The sequence below is a fragment of the Pochonia chlamydosporia genome, chromosome 5 (assembly GCF_001653235.2).
Source record: "Pochonia chlamydosporia 170 chromosome 5, whole genome shotgun sequence".
NCBI lineage: Eukaryota > Fungi > Ascomycota > Sordariomycetes > Hypocreales > Clavicipitaceae > Pochonia > Pochonia chlamydosporia.
Window position 1 is genome coordinate 2,376,060 of NC_035794.1, and position 19,093 is coordinate 2,395,152.

General features: G+C 55.7%; 4 protein-coding genes across 4 annotated transcripts; 1 reads left to right on the forward strand and 3 right to left on the reverse strand.

Annotated features, from left to right (window-relative positions):
- Positions 1-85: 85 nt before the first annotated feature.
- Positions 86-904, reverse strand: VFPPC_06022 (acetyltransferase (GNAT) family domain-containing protein; the record flags this gene model as incomplete). Its single annotated transcript, XM_018285127.1, has 1 exon — positions 86-904. The coding sequence occupies one exon, from the start codon at positions 902-904 to the stop codon at positions 86-88; it is 819 nt and encodes a 272-aa protein (XP_018142115.1).
- A 535-nt stretch (positions 905-1,439) lies between these two features.
- On the reverse strand, positions 1,440-3,521 carry VFPPC_13944 (acetoacetyl-CoA synthase; the record flags this gene model as incomplete). Its single annotated transcript, XM_018291716.1, has 3 exons — positions 1,440-2,195; positions 2,270-2,986; positions 3,078-3,521. The coding sequence occupies 3 exons, from the start codon at positions 3,519-3,521 to the stop codon at positions 1,440-1,442; spliced, it is 1,917 nt and encodes a 638-aa protein (XP_018142116.1).
- Positions 3,522-4,677: 1,156 nt separating this feature from the next.
- On the reverse strand, positions 4,678-16,540 carry VFPPC_06023 (phosphatidylinositol 3- and 4-kinase; the record flags this gene model as incomplete). The annotated part of the gene is made up of 5 exons (XM_022428490.1): positions 4,678-5,361; positions 5,442-15,359; positions 15,408-16,172; positions 16,239-16,396; positions 16,486-16,540. The coding sequence occupies 5 exons, from the start codon at positions 16,538-16,540 to the stop codon at positions 4,678-4,680; spliced, it is 11,580 nt and encodes a 3,859-aa protein (XP_022284296.1).
- An 885-nt stretch (positions 16,541-17,425) lies between these two features.
- On the forward strand, positions 17,426-18,115 carry VFPPC_06024 (AIG2-like protein; the record flags this gene model as incomplete). The annotated part of the gene is made up of 4 exons (XM_018285129.1): positions 17,426-17,456; positions 17,516-17,523; positions 17,573-17,993; positions 18,078-18,115. 4 exons carry the CDS (start codon positions 17,426-17,428, stop codon positions 18,113-18,115), a joined length of 498 nt encoding a protein of 165 aa, XP_018142118.1.
- Positions 18,116-19,093: the final 978 nt, after the last annotated feature.

The window sequence follows — 19,093 nt, forward strand, 5'->3', positions numbered from 1 at the left end:
CTCGAGAATCGTCAATGAATTCAATAAAAGGATCCTTTCTAAGCATCTTTCAATATTGTGGCGATGGGTTGTGGAAATCTGTGCTCTACCCATTCAACGCCCTCCTACACATCAACACCACACGATACAAGCCTCCTCCAACACCACCAAATCCATCCACCGCCAACATCTCCCCCCAATCCTCACCATCCACCTTGCCCAGCCCCCAACGCCCCAAAACCAAGTCCAAGACATCTACATCGCCAAAACCAGCCCTTCGATACACCCCATACCCTACCGGAGTGCTGGTCAGCCAGCAGTCCAATCCCTCACGGTCCGCCAAATCCGTGCCCCAGCCCACCAGAGCAGAGCCAGCACCAAGTCCTCGTCTCGTTGGACTAACAGCCAAAATGGTCAGAATGCAATGCCGTCTCGCCTCACGCTCAATGTACCGTTGTCGAAGCTCGTGGCACCCTCCGAAAAAGGCCTGTGCTAGACCCAGGTTTGATCCCTCGTCGAGAGAAGAAGTCGATACAGTCGTGGGACCCTGCGCGGACTTTGCTGGATCCGGGTAGAACAGCCACTTTGCAAAGCCGATCAACGTGCTGGGCGTTTGGCATGGCCGGTCACCAGACGTATTGGAGGGCATGGAAGCCGGATTGGAGCAATTGTCCACCAGCTCGGCTACTACGTATCTCACTGTGCTGGAGTTACCTGCCCTGAGATCGCTTTCCATGCCAGCTTGCATGGAAGCTCGACCTGCTTCGCTAAAACCCGTCTGTCCATGGAGGCCGCGGGCAATGGGACCAGAGGCAAAGGCTTCCATGCAAATTTGGGCCATGGCCGGAGCGTCACTGGGATTGGCTTCCCGAAGGCGAAAGATGCTGTCCTGCCCATCGGGGAGTAGGCTACCGCTGGGAGTCATCATGACGGAAACAGAGGCTCACGGTGTGATGGGGAGTGGTGGGAATTCACAAACAGACAGACACTGTGCAATGATTTTCTAACTTTTCGACAAGGTACAGGAAAGACGTTGGTGGTGATTGTTATCTGAGCACGAGATCCAGCAAAAGCAGATTGTTGATTCAGGGAGAGGACTTGGTGGGAAAGTTGTTTCATATAAGACTGGCGGTGTCCGCTGCTGCCTACGCGGCTGAACAATTTCTATCCAGCACCATGTCAGACTCAACACCATTTAGCCGATCCAATTTACGCCGTAATCTATAAATGGTCCTCATTCGGTTTAGATGACAAAATCCGCTTCCGAAATGGATCCTTTGCGGCGCAGAACAACTGGCGCCCTCATGGCACAATGACACAAAAGATCCACCCTGACGGAGCCCAAGCCAACACAGACTACACGCGACCATCCCGAGCCATGAAAATACTTCCAAGGCACACGCATCATCTACAAGCCAAACACGGTACAAACATTCAAGTCCAAGCACAATCCCCACCCATCACAACTTGGCAACCGGCTCATCCAACTCTTCCACCTTTTGGAACCTATAGAAATACTCCAAGCTACCCGGATTCAACAGGGTACCACTCGGCTTCACCGTCTTCCCTGAAATGATACTCTTTACCGGCAACTCGACCTTCTTCCCGTTCACAGTGACGGGGATTTCGGGTACTTGAAAGATGTACTTGGGCACATGCCTCTTGGTCAACTCCTTGGCAATGGTGTCCTTGATGCTTCTGACCATCTTCTTGTCCAGCTCGTGGCCTTGCTTCATAATCAAGAACAAGACGACCCGCTCATCAAGGTCGCTCGGGCGTCGTTGTCCTACGCACAGAGACTCGGCAACCTGGGCGGGGAAGCACCTCTCGAGGACGGCATAGATGTCGGAGCTGCCAAACCGGATACCGCTAGGGTTGAGGACGCCGTCTGATCGACCGAGCATGAGCATGCCTCCAGTCTTGGGGTGGAAGACGCAAAAGTCGCCCTGCGCCCAGACCTTGTTGAAGCGGTCAAAGTAGGCCCCGCGGTACTTCTTACCGGGCGAGGGCGCGTCGTCGTTCCACAGGAATAGAGGCACGTTGGGGAAAGCAGCCGTGGCAACTAGGTCGCCCGCCTGACCAAGCGGAAGTGGTTTGCCGTCGCTGCCGTCGGGGAGATCGTGGTCGTAGACGGCAATGGGGACGCCGAGCGAGCCACCGACGCAACCGCCTACGTGGACGGGGGTGAGAGGGTTCTCGAGAACAAAGCAGCCAGCCTGGACGCAGAAGTTAGTTGAGGCACGAGAGACAACTGAAAAAAAGATGCGGAAACAGGGGAGGGTTGCCTTACAATGTCGGTACCTCCAGAGATGTTGGCGAGCTGGACCTGTGGTGGAAACGCCACGTCGTAGAACCATTCAAACATTTGGTCCGGCAACACCATGCCTGTGCTGACGACTCTTCGCAGCTTGGACAGGTCAGCCACCTTTCTAGGCGCAATGTCGCGCTTCATCAGCTCCGTCATCCATCTCGGACTGAGGCCCAGTGTCGTCACGCCCTGCTGCTCTGCAATCTTCAGCAAGACGGTGGGATCAGGGATGAACGGCGAGCCGTCGTACAACACGGCCCTGGCCCCCAAGGCCAACTGCGACACGCTGGACAGGTACATGATCCATCCGGTGGTGGTGTATTGCAGCCCAACGTCATCTGGAGTGACGCAACGGTGTAGAATGCCCTCCTTGCGTGTGCTTATGAGGAGAGGTCCCACCCCGTGGACAATTGCTTTTGGAATACCAGTCGTTCCAGAGGAATAGTAGACAATCATGGGGTCCTGGAAGCCGATGCGAACCATGGGAGGCGGCTGCTTGTATCCCTTGGAAAGGAGAAAGTCGTCGAATCGCTCCGTGTTGGAGATGTTGTCCGTAGAATAAGGCTGCTTAAAACGCTGAACGACGACAATCTTTTTGAAAGACGGACATTCTTGCAGTCCCTCCATGACTCCTTGAATCTTGTCACGCAGATCAATTGTTTTACCATTGTACATGGCGCCATCGTCGAAAAAGACAAACTGTCATGACACCCGTCAGCCGCGTAGCTCCCTACCCTCCGGCCAGTGCCTCCTCGGTGGCCAGTGATGCAAAGGCTGCCGAAAAACTCACCTTGGGATCAATCTGCACCGTCCTCTGCAGCAACCCACCGACCCCCATATCAGTCGAGCTACTACTGAACAACCCACCCAGCCAGGTCGTTGCCAAAAACACAAGCAGAGTCGTGGCCGAGTGTGCTCCCACCATGACGACTCGATCTCCCCTCTCGACGCCCCTCTCCTTCAACGCCGTCGCCAGTTCGGCCACCCTCCTCCGCAGCTCAGCCCACGTCATGTGCCGAACCTCGGTGTTGCCCTCGCGCACTTCGGTGAGCGCAATCTTGGAGTCCTCCTTGTTCAGCTGGGTCCTCGTACCAGGGGCATCATTGGCGCTACGGCTCCAGAGAAAGTTCTCTGCCCAGTTGAGCTTGATTCCTTCAAACCAAGCCGGGAGCTGGGAGACGGGGACAGACTCGTCAACAGGCTGGGTGTAGCTGCCGGAGTGGATAAAAGGCATGGTTTCCCACACCAGGGACCAGAATTGGTTGCGGTTAGAGCAGGACCATTCATACAGAGACGGGAAGTCCTACACATGTTCTGTTAGATATTCGAGTCCATGGAGGGGGATGTGTCTTGAACTCGCCTGCATATTCAATCCATATTTTGCGTTGGCATCCTGCATAAACGCCCACATGGCGGTGCTCTTGGGATCCGGGTGCTCCCAGAGCTTCCTGGGCGCCGTCTCAAAGTCCATGGTGTCTAAAGGAGAAATGAAGAACACAAAACAAAAGACAATTCCCTTCTCTAGATGTCAGTCTACACTCGGGCTTGTCGCGTAGTACCGTGCTTCTCGAAGTTGTGCAACGAGAAGTTGAAGAGGTGCGGCTTCGGAGACGTAGCTTATAAACAGCCGGGTCGTCGTCGGCCCAAAGCATGCAATTCGATTTCCCATTTTGCAAGGATTCCCCATTCCCTCCCGGCCAACGTAGGTCGACAGCCACGGGTGCTTGAACAAGATTGGCCAATCTGGCCCGCCGGGGGGAATGGTAACCTCGGGAATGGATGGGTACACAATGTCGGGGGCGCACGTTGGATCCGGTGCGGTTTGTGGGATTATGAGCCTAGTGCGTGGTGTGCGGGGTCTATCTGGTTTCCCTTGACTTCCCCACGCTTGATGTTGGACAGCATTGGTTCGGCAAGACATCGGGGTTGTTCCGAGCTGGAACCACCTTTCGGCACACCGACAAGTTGCTCCGGACCCAGCCTGTTGCCGACTGCACACAAACGGCTCTCATCGGTCTTGCATCAACATTCATATACAACCACAACGCACACGCAGCCAGTACTGTACTGTACTAAACAAATTTATTTGGTATTATGTTTGTATACATGCAGAGTGACCCACCAAATCACCCTACAAAAGGTAGCAACAGTGGATTTGTCGACATGGAACGCCGATTGATAAGCTTTCCGTACAAATACAAGTACAATGATCCATTCCCTCGTCGTTGTCATAGTAAAAAGTAAAATGAAAATTGAGATAGACCCAAACCTGCATCCCTAAACGCCTTGCTAAAGGACATGTCCGCCTTTGCTCCCCCGTATCGCTTTCATTCTGCCCAGTTCTCTCTTTGTAGCCTCGTTCCACCTTGCCGTGCCCGCAACGCACACCCTTAAAGGTACGGCATCCACAGAGCATCGCACTGCGCCAGGTTCATTGGGTTGACAGCCTTGGCAATGGCATCAATCACCGTCTGGTTCGCCGGCAAGTTGCCGGATGGATTGTGAGCCAAGCTGGCCGCCCTCTTGACAATCGAGTCGCTGTTAACCTGGACAGAGTCGCGTAGCTGGCTTTCACTGATCCCGTTTCGGTGGCTGCTCGTGAGCCAGAAAATCATTTCGTCTCGCACAAAGAGCGTGAGTGCATGCTCCAGCTCATGTTCTGGCTCCGTGAGGCAGCGAGCAATGGCCATCAGCGAGCAGGCATAGATGCCCTCAGTCGCCAACGGACCCATGAGAACCTGCAGGTTGGGTGTCAGGCGGAACGGGACCGGCTCCGGGTTGTGGAAGAAGGGCTTGGAGGCGCTCATGAACGACATGAGCTCCGATCCCCAAATGTTGCCTGAGCCCCGTGCGATGTTGATCTTGGCAGGGTACCGGTTGTGCATGTACAAAATGTACGTCATAAACGTGAGGGCCGCGAGCTGATATGAGAATTGCCTCCGGAAGAGCCAGAACTCTGCAAACTGCGGGAACACCTGCTGAAAGTATTCCAGCGCGACCGTAGACGGCACCCACTTCTCCTGAACGGCGTTGAACACTTCCAGCCTTGCTGGCGGAGTCAGCTCGGGTTTGCCCTGCTTGAAAAAAACACCAATGTTAGCTTTTCCGTCTTGGTCGTCGCCGGGACGTCCCCTGGGCTCTATAAATTACATACCTGGCTCTTGCTCTCAAGCACACCACGCAACTTCTCAAGCGTGAACAGGACCGGGTCATCCTTGGAAAAGCCCATGCGGCGACAGTGATCTTCGTAGACTGCCTGCAGCGTGACATACGAGGTGTCCTCTTGGACAATTCTTATGTGGGGGGCAAGAGGAACCATCAGCGGCAGAGTGAACTGCAAGTCTCGGCGGCGGCTCTCCTTTTTCCGTCCTAGGGTCTGGTTGAGATGTCTAAACAGTTGCAGAATCCTCTCCTCGCGTCTGCAATGGCGCGCCGCCGGGTGCTGCACCGCCCACGAGTGCACGCTGCCGTCGTGGCCGCGCATCTTGAGGCGGCGGTACGACGTGCTGTACGAGCGGACCAAGTCCACGTTTGGCAAGAACCTCTCTATGCGGATGAAATCCTGATTCTTATCCTTGTGCTGCAGGTACTGGCCGGGGATCTCCACCTCGTCAAACTTTTGATATCGGAATTCGCTCAGGTGTGGAGAAAAGGACTCGAGGGGTGTGTGGGCGACGCGACGATCTAGCTTCTCTTCAAACTTGGTACGCCAGCGGCGCAGTTTGTGGATGTATTCGTACATTGTTGGCTTGACGTCCACAAAGTCGGCCTCAAACGACTTCTTGATGTGGTTTGGCAGAATCGTCTCTGCAAACCGCGTAATGTTGGTCTCGGTCGCAGAGGGCAGCTTGACGCTCTTGGCAAACGAAGCCGGCGTGCGGCTGACATAGGTCAGGGCATCGTTGAGCAGGGCCACAATCAGTCGGTAGGCGTCCTCGTCTGGCGGGCACTTGAAGTGCTTTTGAATCTGATCCACCATGGTCTCCATCGACAGGGCGAGCAGGGGGAAAGCCGTCTTGAGGACAGACATGATTTCCTCGGTGAGTTCCCAGGGCATCTTCTTGTGATTCGGGTTGGTCGATGTGGCCTGGTCCGGCTGCTTCTGGGCGGCGGCAGCGGTGGCGGGAGTTGGCGTGGACGCATTGGCCGTGGCTGGCGTGCCGGCAGAGGCGGCAGCATCACCGCCTTCCGTCTTGACTTGTCCGGCAGCGTCTCCCTCGGTCGCTGTGCCTGGTCGTGAGGATGAGGCGCCTCCGTCTGCGGCTGCCTTGGGCGGCTCGGTCTTGGTTTGCAGAGGAGACGACGAATTCGCCTTGCCATTGGAGGCCATGGAGTGAGCGCGCTGTTGACGAGCCCGTTCCTTGGCCTCCTGATTCTTCTTGATGATGTTCATGTCCTCGCGGTTCGTGCGCAGCAGGAAATACAGTGCCTGCGGATACGACTTGGCAATGGAAACAAGAATCTGGTACACGCGGGGTGCTTCCTTGTGGCCCAGTCCGGTAAGCAGCTGCGGGATAAAGGTGATCCAGTACCACACCGGCGTCTCGCCCTTGAAGTCGTCAAAGCCCATGGCAATCGTGCCCTTGGAGTCGTCCAGGCTAAGAAGCCACAGAATGCGAGCGAGCAGCTTGCGAGACTTGGCATTCTTGTAGCTCCCGGCCGCCTGGAGATATGAAGTCAGCGCCTGTCGAGCCGCGTTCAAGTCGGTCGGGTCCTCCTTGAATTTCCTGTCGTTGAAGTAGCCCCATTCCGCCCACGCCTTGGGGGCACCAATGTCAAAGTAGAGCGCAGTGCCGTACGCGTTGTCCGCCTCGTCCTTTTGGTTGAGCTTCTCCAGGAACATGCCCTTGAGGGTGTAGAATTCAGCCTTTTGCTGAGGGTTGAAGTAGTTCAAGTTGGTGTTGTTGATCACGTCCAGGCCACTCGACAGCTCTTCGGGGTTCTCGTAATGACACTTGGCCTGCTCTCTGAGCTTGAGAAACGCTTCCTGAATTTCTATGTTTGGCAGCGTGTAAATGCGGCTAAGCTGGCTGATGCACACTTCCGGGAGGCTGTGCTTGCGCGCCACATGGGCGAATCGGTTGATGATCCAGGCCGTCTCGTGGTATCCCCGGTAGGCAAACGAAGAGGCGCCCCCGGCATTCTGCTGGCCCTGCTGGGGGAGCAGCTGCAGGTACGTCTGGTTGATGAGACTGAAAATGTGTTGCCGCCAGGTGACGAGATCCTGCCACGCGGTGATGTCGTCCCAGACGTTGGGCAGCCGGTCGCGCCACGCGCCCAGGAGCAGCTTGAGCTCTCCAGACTTGAGGTCCAGGTTGGACGAGTTTGTGTTCGCCAGGGACTGGCAAATGACGCTGGCATCGTGAAGCTCAACGAGCTGCTGAAAGTTTTGCAGCAGTGGAATGTGCGCGTTTGTCAGCCGCTCGGGAAGCTGATGCCACTTGCGGATCGACAGCTGGATGGCCTCGTCGCAGACCCTGGCAAAGTCGTTGCCGCTCTCTTGCTGGTTGTGGAACTTGAGCAGGGACATGAAGGCCTGGAAGAAGGCCCGTCGCGGAGTGGGCGCGTCCATGACCCCCTTGATGACATTGTCCAGCGCCTCGCGGTGCTGGGCGTCTTGCCACATCTCCGTGTTGCGCCAGGCACACTCGAGGAGCAGGTCTTGGAAGTTCTCGTGCTTGGCAAAGTCTTGCAGAATCTCCCACTGCTGCAGCTTCTGCGCGCACAGCACCCAGTGGTCCTCCCAGAGCATGTACTCGGCCTGGGAAAAGGGTATGACCCCCGTGCGGGCCTTGATTTGGGCATTCTCGTAGAGCTTCTGCGCCTTGTCCCACATGCCATTCTGCTCATAGGAGAGCCCTGCGTTCGTCTCCACGAATTGGCACCGACGTCGCCACGTGCCGTAGAACAAGTCGTCCTCTTGCAGCGAGGCATACAACTCGACCAGCGCGTCCAGGTTGCTCTCCCTGACGGTGGCGGATTCAATCTCCGGTCTCATGGCGGCGTTCTCGAGCTGCACCAGGGCCGTGTACCACGCATCGTACGTCTTGGCTTCAAACTTCAGGACGTGAGGCGGCAGCCTGCAGTCCGGCCACGTCTTGGCGGCTCCCTCCACCAGCGACTGCACGACATTGGGCCGCTTGTCGATTTGACGGCTGTGGTAGTCCTTGGTCAGGAGGGCCACCATGCCGCGCTCAAGGTCCGCGCGTTCGTCCCGCACGGTGGCGGACCAGTACATGGGGAAGATGGTGATCCAGAGTTGGTGTGCCAGCTGGTTGTCGACATGCTGAAGCTGCATCAGTGGCTCGACAATGTCTCGAACCTTGACGTCGCCGAGCTCGGACACAAAACGCCGGTGGCCGGCCATGAACGCCTCAAATTTGTCGTCGGGCATCAAGTTTGGTTCCCTGCTGTCCTTGTCTCTGGGATACACTACGGCGAGCTGCGAGGCCGAGATGACCTTGAAGTCGTCGTGGTGAAGCTGGATGTTTGTGTTTTGCTCGACGGCACCCAGCAAGAGCTGCGAGGCCTGCGCCAGCCAGTACGAGTCGGCCAGGGTGTCCCAGTTCTGCGAGGTCAAGACGTAGGACAGCCGGACGCTGGCAGTCTTTGACAAGCTCTTGTCAAAGATGGACATGAAGCGGTTGCGCATCTCGACGTCCGTCGCCCGCGTGCCAATGAGAAAGGCGTGCTCCATCCGCACCGTCAGCTCGGTCCGGGTAATCTTGGGGTCTTCGTATATGCGAATGACGAGGTCCAGAAACTTTTGCAGCATGGTGGGATCGCTTCGGTGTTCAAAAGAGAGCATCTTATGCAAGACAGCAGTCTTTTCCTTGAGCGTGGGCCACGTCCCCTCGGACCGAAATACCCATCCCTCCACCATGGTCAGGATTTCTGTGCAGAGCTCAATGTGCATCGACTTTTCGACGAGCGTGGCGAGCACGCTGAGAAACGGTCGCCTGTTGTCGCCCAGGGTTTCCATTCGCAGGGCCACGGTTTGAATCTCCTTAATCATGAGCTTGGTCTGGATTTCCAGATCGTACGCACTCATCTCGCCGGCCGGTGAGTTGCCGTCCTGGCCGCGGTTCCCCTGGCTGGCCGCCTGGCTGGCCGCCGCGTTGTAGTGCTGGACGTGCTCCCGCGCGTGCTTGCTCTGCAGGGCCTTCATCAGCGACGGAATGTGCTGGTCAATGACGGCCGGCTTGCGGTTGCCGATGGACCAGAGCAGGCTGACGCCGGAAATGTACGAGCTGCTGTTCATCGCCTCGGTGGCCGCCTGGGACAGGTACGAGACAATCTCCGACGTCTGCACTTCGGGCTCGCCATCGGCGTCCGCGTCTTCCATGGGGGTGTCCTCGGGCACCGCGTCGAGCACTCGCTTGACGATGGACTTGAGATCGCGGCCATCGTCGTACTCCTTGTCCGCGAGATGCAGGCAATCTTGAATCTCTGGGTTCTCGCATTTGAGGCACTTTTCCAGCACCTTTTGCACGGCGGCGACATTCTTTTGCACCCACTCATCCGACTTGAAATTGAGAACAATGCGCACAACTTGCAGCGTGTTGATAATGTTTGTGAGAAACTTCTCGTCGTACTTTTCCTTGTCGGTTGGATCGGCAGTGAGGATGACCTGCGTCTTGTCGCTGCCCAGGATGACGTCGGTGACATTTGGAAACAGATCAAGCTCCAAGTCGCCCCAGTACTGGGGCTGCACCAAGTTGTAGAGCAAAGTCATGGCCCTCTTGCACAATTCTGTGCTTTGCGGAGGCAGGGGCAAGGAGGGCGTGCTGTGTTCTCGGGGCTTGGCCGAGGGAAGCTGGTATCGTTCGTTGAGCTGGGCAATGAATTCAACGAGATACTTGATCATCTTTTGCCGCAAGACCGGGGGAATCTGGTACTCATTCACCGGTGCAGCCTGTCGTACGGTGGGTGGCGAGGACATCGGCTGATCGCCGCCGCCGCTGCCGCCATCCAGCTTCCTCTTCCTGGTTGTCGGCGATTCGGACGGGTCGCGACCCATGATCGGTGAGCCCGGCCGGCCCTCGACACGCCACTGCTCCCACTGCCAAATCAACCACATCATGTTCATCGCCAGCTTCTTACTCTCGTGCGACGGGTTGGGAGGCACAGCCACCTTTCTAAGGGAGCTGATGAGCGGCAAGACGTACTTGTCTCGGGCGTCGTAGAAGAGGTCTGGGTGTCTAACCAGGAAGTGAAAGATGCTGGTCATCTGCTGGGCGTTTTGGCCCTCGTCTGCGAGGATGCGGCGTGGTGCGACGGCCCAGGCGGCGTTGCGTTCGTTCGGCCCGCCTCCGCACCGTTTGGGCAAAACGGGGGCGATGAGCTCCAGCGCCTGCGTTACGAGAGCCCGGCCTTCGTTCTGGTTCGTCTTGAGCAGCGACAGGTACACCTGGCTGACAATCTTGGGGGGCGTCTCGTAGTGAGCAATGAAGTAACCAATGACGACGTAGGCGGCGTGCTTGTTGATGACGTCCTCGAGGCGGATAAACGTCCATCCAAACTTGATGATGTCCTTTCTGGCCTCCTGAAGCGCCGCGTGGTGGTACTTGACGAGCATCGCCGAAAGCTGCAGGACCTCGAACCGCGTGTGGTCAATGCCGGGTTGTGACTGATCGTCTGGTGACATGTCCGGATGGACTTTCCAGATCTTGCTGCTGATGGCATCCATGACGGGCCGGTCCATGAGCCTCTGCGCCTTTGTCTGGTCCGGCTGGTTCCAGTGCCGCATCACGTCCATGGCGACAATGGGATTGGCGACGTAGTGAAGCAAAAAGTGCTTCGTCTTGTTGGACGCCGACTTGCCCGCGTACGCGTCCAGGCAGCGCAAAAAGGTAGACTTCCAAAACTCCATCGATTCGCTCGTGATGATGTTGTCGTATATAAAGGCAAACAGGCTGTGCGTGGCCCTGAGTTCGCTGCTTGTGACCAGCTCGATGAGGTTGAACAGGGCATCCAGGTCCCTCGGGCTCCTCTCCAGGGACTTGACCAGGACGTTCATGAGCTGCTCTGCGGCCTGGTAGGCGGGCAGGCGGAGCGCGGCGGGCAGGGTGTAGCTGCGAATGTGGCCCTCCAGCTCCTTGCCCATGGCCTTGAGCCAAGTCGTGTTCTCCTTCTTGTCCAGCCAAGCCGTCGTGTTTGGGAAGTGGCTGATGGAGTCCAGAATGTGGACCGCATTGACGATGCCAATAAATTTCTTCTCGTTGCCCTGGCCCGCCAGCTCATTGCACTTGGTCATCAACGCGCCGAGGCCTTCCACGGCCGCGTCTCTCAACGGACCACTGTCCGGATGCCGAAGCACTTGCGCGAGCAGCCTGCCGTACTTGAGCTCGTCGAGCCTGCCGAGCAAAAAGGTCCAGATTTCCTTGGGGTACCTGTTGAGGTACAAATACATGGGCTGGCGGAAGGGGCTTTGGATTGTCCGCCGCAGCTTCTCCTCCAGCCCGAGAAAGCAGTCAATGAGGCGCTCCTTGAACGCCTCCGCGGGGGCCGGCAAGAGGTGGAAAATGTGGAGGATGGCGGTGATGACCTTCATGTGCTGGTGCTGCTCAAAAAAGGTGAAGGAAATCTGCTGCCACGCGCTGGGCTCCACGACGGAATCGATCTGGTCCAGCAGGCGGGCTCCAATCTCGACCTTGAAGTAGCTGGTGAGCAGCTTGAGCAGCCGGGACAGGTTGTCGAGGCCGTGGACGCTGAGTCGCTTGGGATCGGACAGGCTCTGCAGCACCGGCCGAAGCCCTCCCTGCAGCAGGTCCTTGGGCAGACGCCTGTCAACGGTCAAGACGGACTTGAGGGCGTCATTCGCGGCGGCAATGGTTGGCTTCGACTCCGAGTAGAGGCATTTGAAGAAGACGGACAGAATCTTGCCCTTGATGGGGTTGTTGGCAAACTCTTCAAAGGTCATGGCCGTGCTCAGCAGCTTGATGCACGAGACGCGCAGGTTTACAATGTGATCGTGGGTACGGTACTCGGCGGGCTTGTTCGCCAGAGACTCGTCGTTTGCGTCAGCTAGGGCGAGCGATTCCATCAGCAGGCGATTCAGGTTGTCGTCAAACTTGACCCAGTCGTTCTTGAGGCTCATGTGGTACGTCATGGCGTTGATGTATCCAATCTGAATGCTAAAGGGGAGTGCCCTGAGCGGTTTCGAGTAGATTGGCTGCAGGAATCGCTCCTTGTACGGCTCGAGCAGTTCCCACACTTCGCACCCGGCCGCCTTTGCAACAAGGGAAAGCGAGTTCCTTGCCGTTTCGCGGACAAACTTGTTCATGTGAGACAGCTCGTTGCTAAACTGCATGCAAATCTGCGCCAGCCTCGACTGCTTGACGGGAGGCTGGCCCGGCTGGGTTTGGACGGGCAGGGCATCCTCCTTCTTGATGTTCTTGGTGATGCGCCTCAGAAGCACCTCCAGGCTGGTCTGGGCGAGGCACCTGGTCTTCTCCGGCAGGTCTTGCGGCATGTCCTTGATCACGTACATGAGGGCGCGAATAAACTCCATCTGCTTTGATGCCACCCAAGTGTCGCCAAAGTCGAGCTCCGTAAGCAAGAAATTGATGCCGAGGCTGCCACCCGTTTTGGTAAACCACTCTTCTTCGTAGCAGCTGTGGCAAAACGTGCTGCTGAGGTGGCTAAACAATGGCAGGCGTCCCACGGCGCTCTCGGATCCGAGGATGATGCCGGTGCTCCGGTACAGCTCGCGAATGGCCTTTTTGGCGGCGTCCCGGACGTCTGGGTGGTCGGACGCCAGCGACTCGACGATTGCGTCCGACATGATGCGCGTGTCAATGCAGAGCGGGCCTTCGCCAGCCTTGGGATCAAAGGGGCTAAAATTTCGCTTCAGATCCACCAACGACCGACCGACTTCAATGAGCGCAAAGTGGCGGCACAAGTCCATGAGGAATGCGTCAGCTTCGTCCTTGGATGCAGCAGCAAGAGAGTGGGCAAACATGACCGCCTTGATGAGCTGCTTGGTGATCTTGTCCTGCTCGTCCTTCTTGGGAATGGACTTTTCCCGGTTCGTCACTTCGAAGGGCGCAAAATTCATGTCCAGCTTTCGAGCCAAAAGGTCCTGGGCCTGGAGGCGCACAATCCGGGGCAGGTCGTCTGGGAGTTGGTCATGGCCGACGCGAAGTCTGACCTGTGACATGATGAGGTGAAGTGCCTGCTTTTTGTAGTATTCGTCGTACGCGCGAAGATTCTGGCTATTCTTTCCCATCTTTGGCACCTCCATCAGCTTCTGGATGGCGCTGTCGATGCCAAGGTCGGCCGGGAACGCCCTGTCCTTTTTCGATCCAATGAGACGCAGGTCAAAGCTTGACGGGTCGTCGGCATATCCCCTGTACTCCAGCGGGACGGCGCCCGTCATGAACTTGCGGTTTCTGCCTCCGAGTTTGCCCAGAATTCTCATGGTGGTGTGGGCGTGGAAGTGGCTGTAGGGGTGAGGGCGCAGGTGGTTGAAGAGGGCAGTCATGAGCTCGTCGATGACGGGGGCCATGATGGGGTCGAGGTAGTCGGCGGTCAGGTTGTCGACACAGAGCTCGAGCGTCCGGAGACCCTGGCCGACGAGTTCGGTGCCGGCGCGCAGGGCGACGACCAAGGGCCGCATCAGGAAGCTCAAATGCGGCAGCAAGTGACTCAGGCGAGCCGGGACGGTCAAGCACAGCTCCACGTACAAGTCTCGCTCCGACGGCTTTCGTGCGGCCATGAGCAAATTGTTGAGGACATCCAGCAACATTTCCAACAGGGGCAAAATCTGCTTGTACAGTTGCTCAAACTTGCCTCCGCCTATACTACGGAAGAGGGATCGCAGCAAAAGAAAGTAATTCATTGGCTCTTCCGCCTTTGTGGACAGCTCGATTGACTTGGTGACAATATTGACCACGTGTGGCAGGAGGACCTGCTCATTCTGCTGAGCAAAGAGGGTAACGGCCATGAACGCCAACTTGAAGAGTCGTAACAAGATGGACGATTTTTTGACGTCTGCCGAGCCCACCTCGTCGATGTGTTCCATGAGAAACTGAAGAAGCATGCCGCAAAAGCTAGGTGAAGTAGCCTCGCTTGCTAGGAAAAACTGGGGTATATGCAACAGGCCGGTGTGCTCAAAGATCATGTCGTACAGTCGTGGAATCTCTTGCTGAAATACTTCGTGGAATGTGGCGGGATCAATGCAGTGAAAGACGGTGGCAAAGGTTTCCAACAGGTCCTTTTCCTCCTTGGTGCTCGACACCATGTAAAAGTTTGCCATGTACTCGACGGGGGACACGTACTGCGACTCGGCTGCCGGTTTCTCAATCTCGTAGTACCTAAAGACGTATGCGCCTTCTCTGAATAACTTGATAATGACCTTGACTTCTTCCGCCGTAAAACCATAGGAGACGTCGGTCCAGTGCGAGGGCGCATTCTGGGGATCAATGGGCTTGCCGATATTACAGGTTCGCAGCTGGTAAAATGTATTCTTGAGCCCATTCATCAGGTTCCGGAATAGAAACTTGTTGTCCACCACGGGGTCAGCGCCTCGATCTCTCGGGTTGGATATCTTAATGGGTACCGCAGAAAAGATGTCGGTCTCGTCCCAATCCGGTCGGGATTCCTTGTCGGCAAGATATGTCTCCTGGGTGCCCGCCTCGGCCTGGTACTGCTTTGACAGTTTAACAGCATTGGGATACTGCCGGTTCATGGAGGCAAACTTGTCGCCAATGGCATTTAGTATCATCATGAGGTAGTGTCTTGCATCCACCTTGTTTGGCAACTTTGCAATACATTCGGCCATGTTGAGCAACAGCTTGGCGCTCATGGTTTGAAAGCTGGTTCCAGGGAAGTTGTCCTGCAGGTTTCGGGTGTAGACTTCGACAGTTTTGCGAATCTGCTCTGGGCTCAGCGAGTCCCGGACATGGTGAATGAGATCAGCAAGCATGCTATAGGCCAACGGCCGCATGGTCTCGTAGACTGTCAGGCCATCACCGGTGAGTGTTCGTTCATCAAGCAGCTCGTCAATCTTTGGCAAGAAGATCTTTCGAAAGTTATAGTTGATGATGTGTCGAATGGCTATCAATAGCTCCTTTCTCGTGCCAGACTTTTCCCGAGGGCAATCTTTTAGCAGACGTACCACGACTTCCGGCAAGGTGGGCAAAAAGTCGTTTAGCTGCTGTGAGTACTGGCGAAGTAGGTAGGCCAGAAAACTCATCGTCTTGACCTGGGCCGTGATAAAGTCGCCATAGGCAGCCCGCTGCTCTGCTTTTATTCCGTGACTAACACCCGTGTGAATCTGACCCCTGGCAGCAGCCTCTGCGTGCGCCTGCTTTTGGGCGCTCGCCTCAATGAGCAGGACTCGCTTGATTAATGGCACAAATGCCTTGACATTTTGCGGAACGGCGGCGCGATACACCTGAAATATCGAAACGACGATTATGGGGCACTCGGATAACACCTTAAACGACTGCATCCCCTTGAGCAGTGGTCGATTTTGCTGCTGGGGGTCGGCCCCCAGGTCTGATACCGACGCCACTGGCGAACCAGGTCGAGGAGACTGAAAATTTGTCTGCGAGCCGCCTGGCGTTGACGGCGCGCCAGGTTGTGACGCGGCGGATGGAGCGACACTGTCGAGTTGTTCCCTGACGACTTTTTCCATCTGCTCAAACAGCTCCTGGATTAATGACAGGAACGGCTGTACCTTTCCTTGAAGAACCTTAAACTGGTGGCGCATAACGTCCGATGTCACCTTTACGCAGAGTGTAGCAATTTCTTCATTGTCGGTGCGAACGAGCTGCATTAATAAGTCGACTATTTCTTCCGCGTACGGTTCAAAGGGTTCCACTGGGGAATTCGTCGTGGGCAGCCGATGGAGGACTTCTAAAATGCAATGGCGCAGTTTCTGTTCTCTGGGGTTAGATTTGTTTCTTGCTGGAATTATTGCCGTGGCAATGGTCATGGCACAAACCTGCTCCGGTGAGTTGCTTTGGAAGATGCATGGTCCGCGGAGGATGTTGATGAAGATTGGCATCAACCTCTTGAGAAACGGTGTGTATATCGGTCCACTGGTGTAGTGTTCAAGGCTGTCGCGCAAGGTGGTCGCCGCCTCGAGTTTGAGTCTAGCATCTACAGCCAGAGTCAACATTAGCAATAGGTCGTCGAGCCGTGGGTGGCCACGGAGAATAGCACAAGTCACAATCGTCTTGTCGTCGTACCTATATCAGCTGTGCTGAGTCGCTTTACGACATCGTCAATAGTGGTTCCCGACATGGCTGCATCATCGGCGTCCACGAGCCGCAACTGTTTATTCCATGCGAAGGGGTTCCGCGGTGCTGCTGGTCAGCTTCGAGAGAGCAGGTTATTCGCAACTTGGTGGATCGCGAAAGCTGCCTCGTCCTCACGTCGCCAACAGTCCCACCCGCAGCAGCGTGCTTTGGAAGTAGGGGAATCTTGTGCCTTAATAAAACAAAATAATAAGAAAAGGAAAGAAAGGTTGCACGATCTCAGGTTCGATAGGTGCAAAGGTATGGTTCGGATGCGAGGAAGTTGTCGTTGGGACGCACCGAGTTTTTGCTTGGCTGCAGCTCAAATCTGGAGGACGAGGGACTGAGGCGACTCGCGTTGAAAATTAGAGAAGCATCGAATCCGGGGGGCAAGGCCGCCAATTCCAATGGCGCTAGGAGGTGTAGCAACATTGATCCGGCACTAGGGCTGCACACGCCCCTGCTGTGTGGGGTGAATGCAGCATATCTTATCTTATCAGAAACCAGGCACCAGAGTGGGATTGCTACCCTACAGCAACGACCGATGAGAGATTGCCAGGATTACCTACTGCTTTCGGCGTCGGTGCGGTGGTGAGTTCTTGATGATGTGCCTATAGTTTGTTCAATCTTGAATCATTCATAAAGAGACAGCAATAAATACAGTCGCTGTATGCATCAGCTTGGTTACACGCCTACCCCACTATCTCCGAATCGGAAGGTGGGTAGGCACTTTGACGATGTCGGAACTAAGTAGACTCCACGCATCACTTTCGATGTTCCCAAACATGCCACTACCATAACCTTTACTCCTCATCAACCAACCTCTTCGGCCCCGTGGTCTACACATATCAAACACTTTTACTCGCTAATTGACGAATTAACCGCCGTCACAATGAGCGGAGAAGGCACGGCATTCGTATATGGTAAGAAGGAGCCATGCCACAATGGGGGCCCTGACGTTGCATAAACTGACACGCCACAGGCACTTTGGTGAGACATGCAAGTTCGCCGACTATTGCAAATGCTAACAACATCCAAGATGGCCCCCGAGGTCTTCTTTAGTGTTTGCTACGGGGATAAAGAACCGCCACAAGCGATCCGCAATCTACATACGTTCACACCCGCAATTCTCGAGGGTTACTGCCGCCACAGAGTGCAACTCGCTGACTATCCCGCCGCTGTCCCGGAGAGTGGACGGGAGATTCGTGGCATATACGTTACGGGTCTGACTGATGCCAACATGGAAAAACTAGATTACTTTGAAGGCGCAGAGTACGAGCGACGGACGGTCGAGGTGCGCCTGCTGGGCAAGGATGGAGAGGCGGACGTTGGTGGCCCAATGAAGAGGGCGTCGGTGTACGTTTTCTTGAAGCCAAATGACATCGAGAGGCGTGAATGGGACTTTGAGGAGTTTCGCCGGGACAAGATGAAGCTCTGGGCTCGTGGCGACTGGGCATTTGGTACGTTTGTTTTCCTTTTCTTCTTTTTAGGTATAGAACGATGCTTGCTCTGGTGTGCTGAGGTTGCTAACCATTTCGACCAAGACGACGACGACAAGGCTTCGGTAAAGTGCACAGCTTAATCTGGTATATCTCGCCGTTGTTTAGACGTAAGGGGGCTCCAGGTACTTGGGGAAATTGCTCACGGCCCAACAATCAGCATGGAGCATGCTGAAAGATGGTCGAGCGTGTCAGAGATACTCTGTGAGAATAAATGCGGCGGAACTGGCAGGCATTCAATGGAGAATACCCGAGAGAAGCGTCTATCGTCGTGAGGCGGTGATGTGAGTGAAGGGTCCGGATACTTCGCGAGAACAAATACGGCGGAACTGGAGCACCGGAAGAAAGCTGCGGTTCGAAATACCAAGACGATTGCGTCGCTGAGAGGGCGACGTCTTTCCTGCGGGGTGAGAATCTCGGAGGCTGCTCTGTCAAGAAGGGGCTGGCAGGAGAGGGATCCTAACATCTCACAACCCCCAACTTATTTTAGAGTTGAAAGCAATCTTGGGTGCCAAATGCAGACTGACCGGGGATCAAGCTACAGCCAGGCCCTTTTTGTAGACTACCTCAATCAAATTTTATTCTACTGCTTTCGCCCACAATACACGCGAGGTGGCCACAACCTTGTGCCACAAGAAACATGTCTAGTCCCTTACATGTCACGGTCAACGATATGCCCCAATCTCCCGCCATGGAAAGCTGTCTGGACGTAGAACTGAAGGAATGCGAGATGCAACGCAGCTCGGTCTGATGAATTCTCCGTCGTATAAACTGCAAACACGCCATTCAGCGTCAGGCGGGCGGTCAGAGCAAAACGGCAGGGTCACTTGATTAGGCAGGGAAAGAACTGCCTGTTGCACATGCATCCAAGGTGATATTGCCAACAGCCGGCCGCAGCGTGTCAAAAGGGTCAGGCGGTAGAGGTTGGCCATGATGACTTCAACTTGAAACCTTAATCAACCTGTTGCTCTGTGCCCACGCTGCCTGAACTATTTTCTCCTGCCAGCGTCAGCAACCGCCATTTTGATGCCTGGACTGCAGGTCGGCAAACTGAGATACGT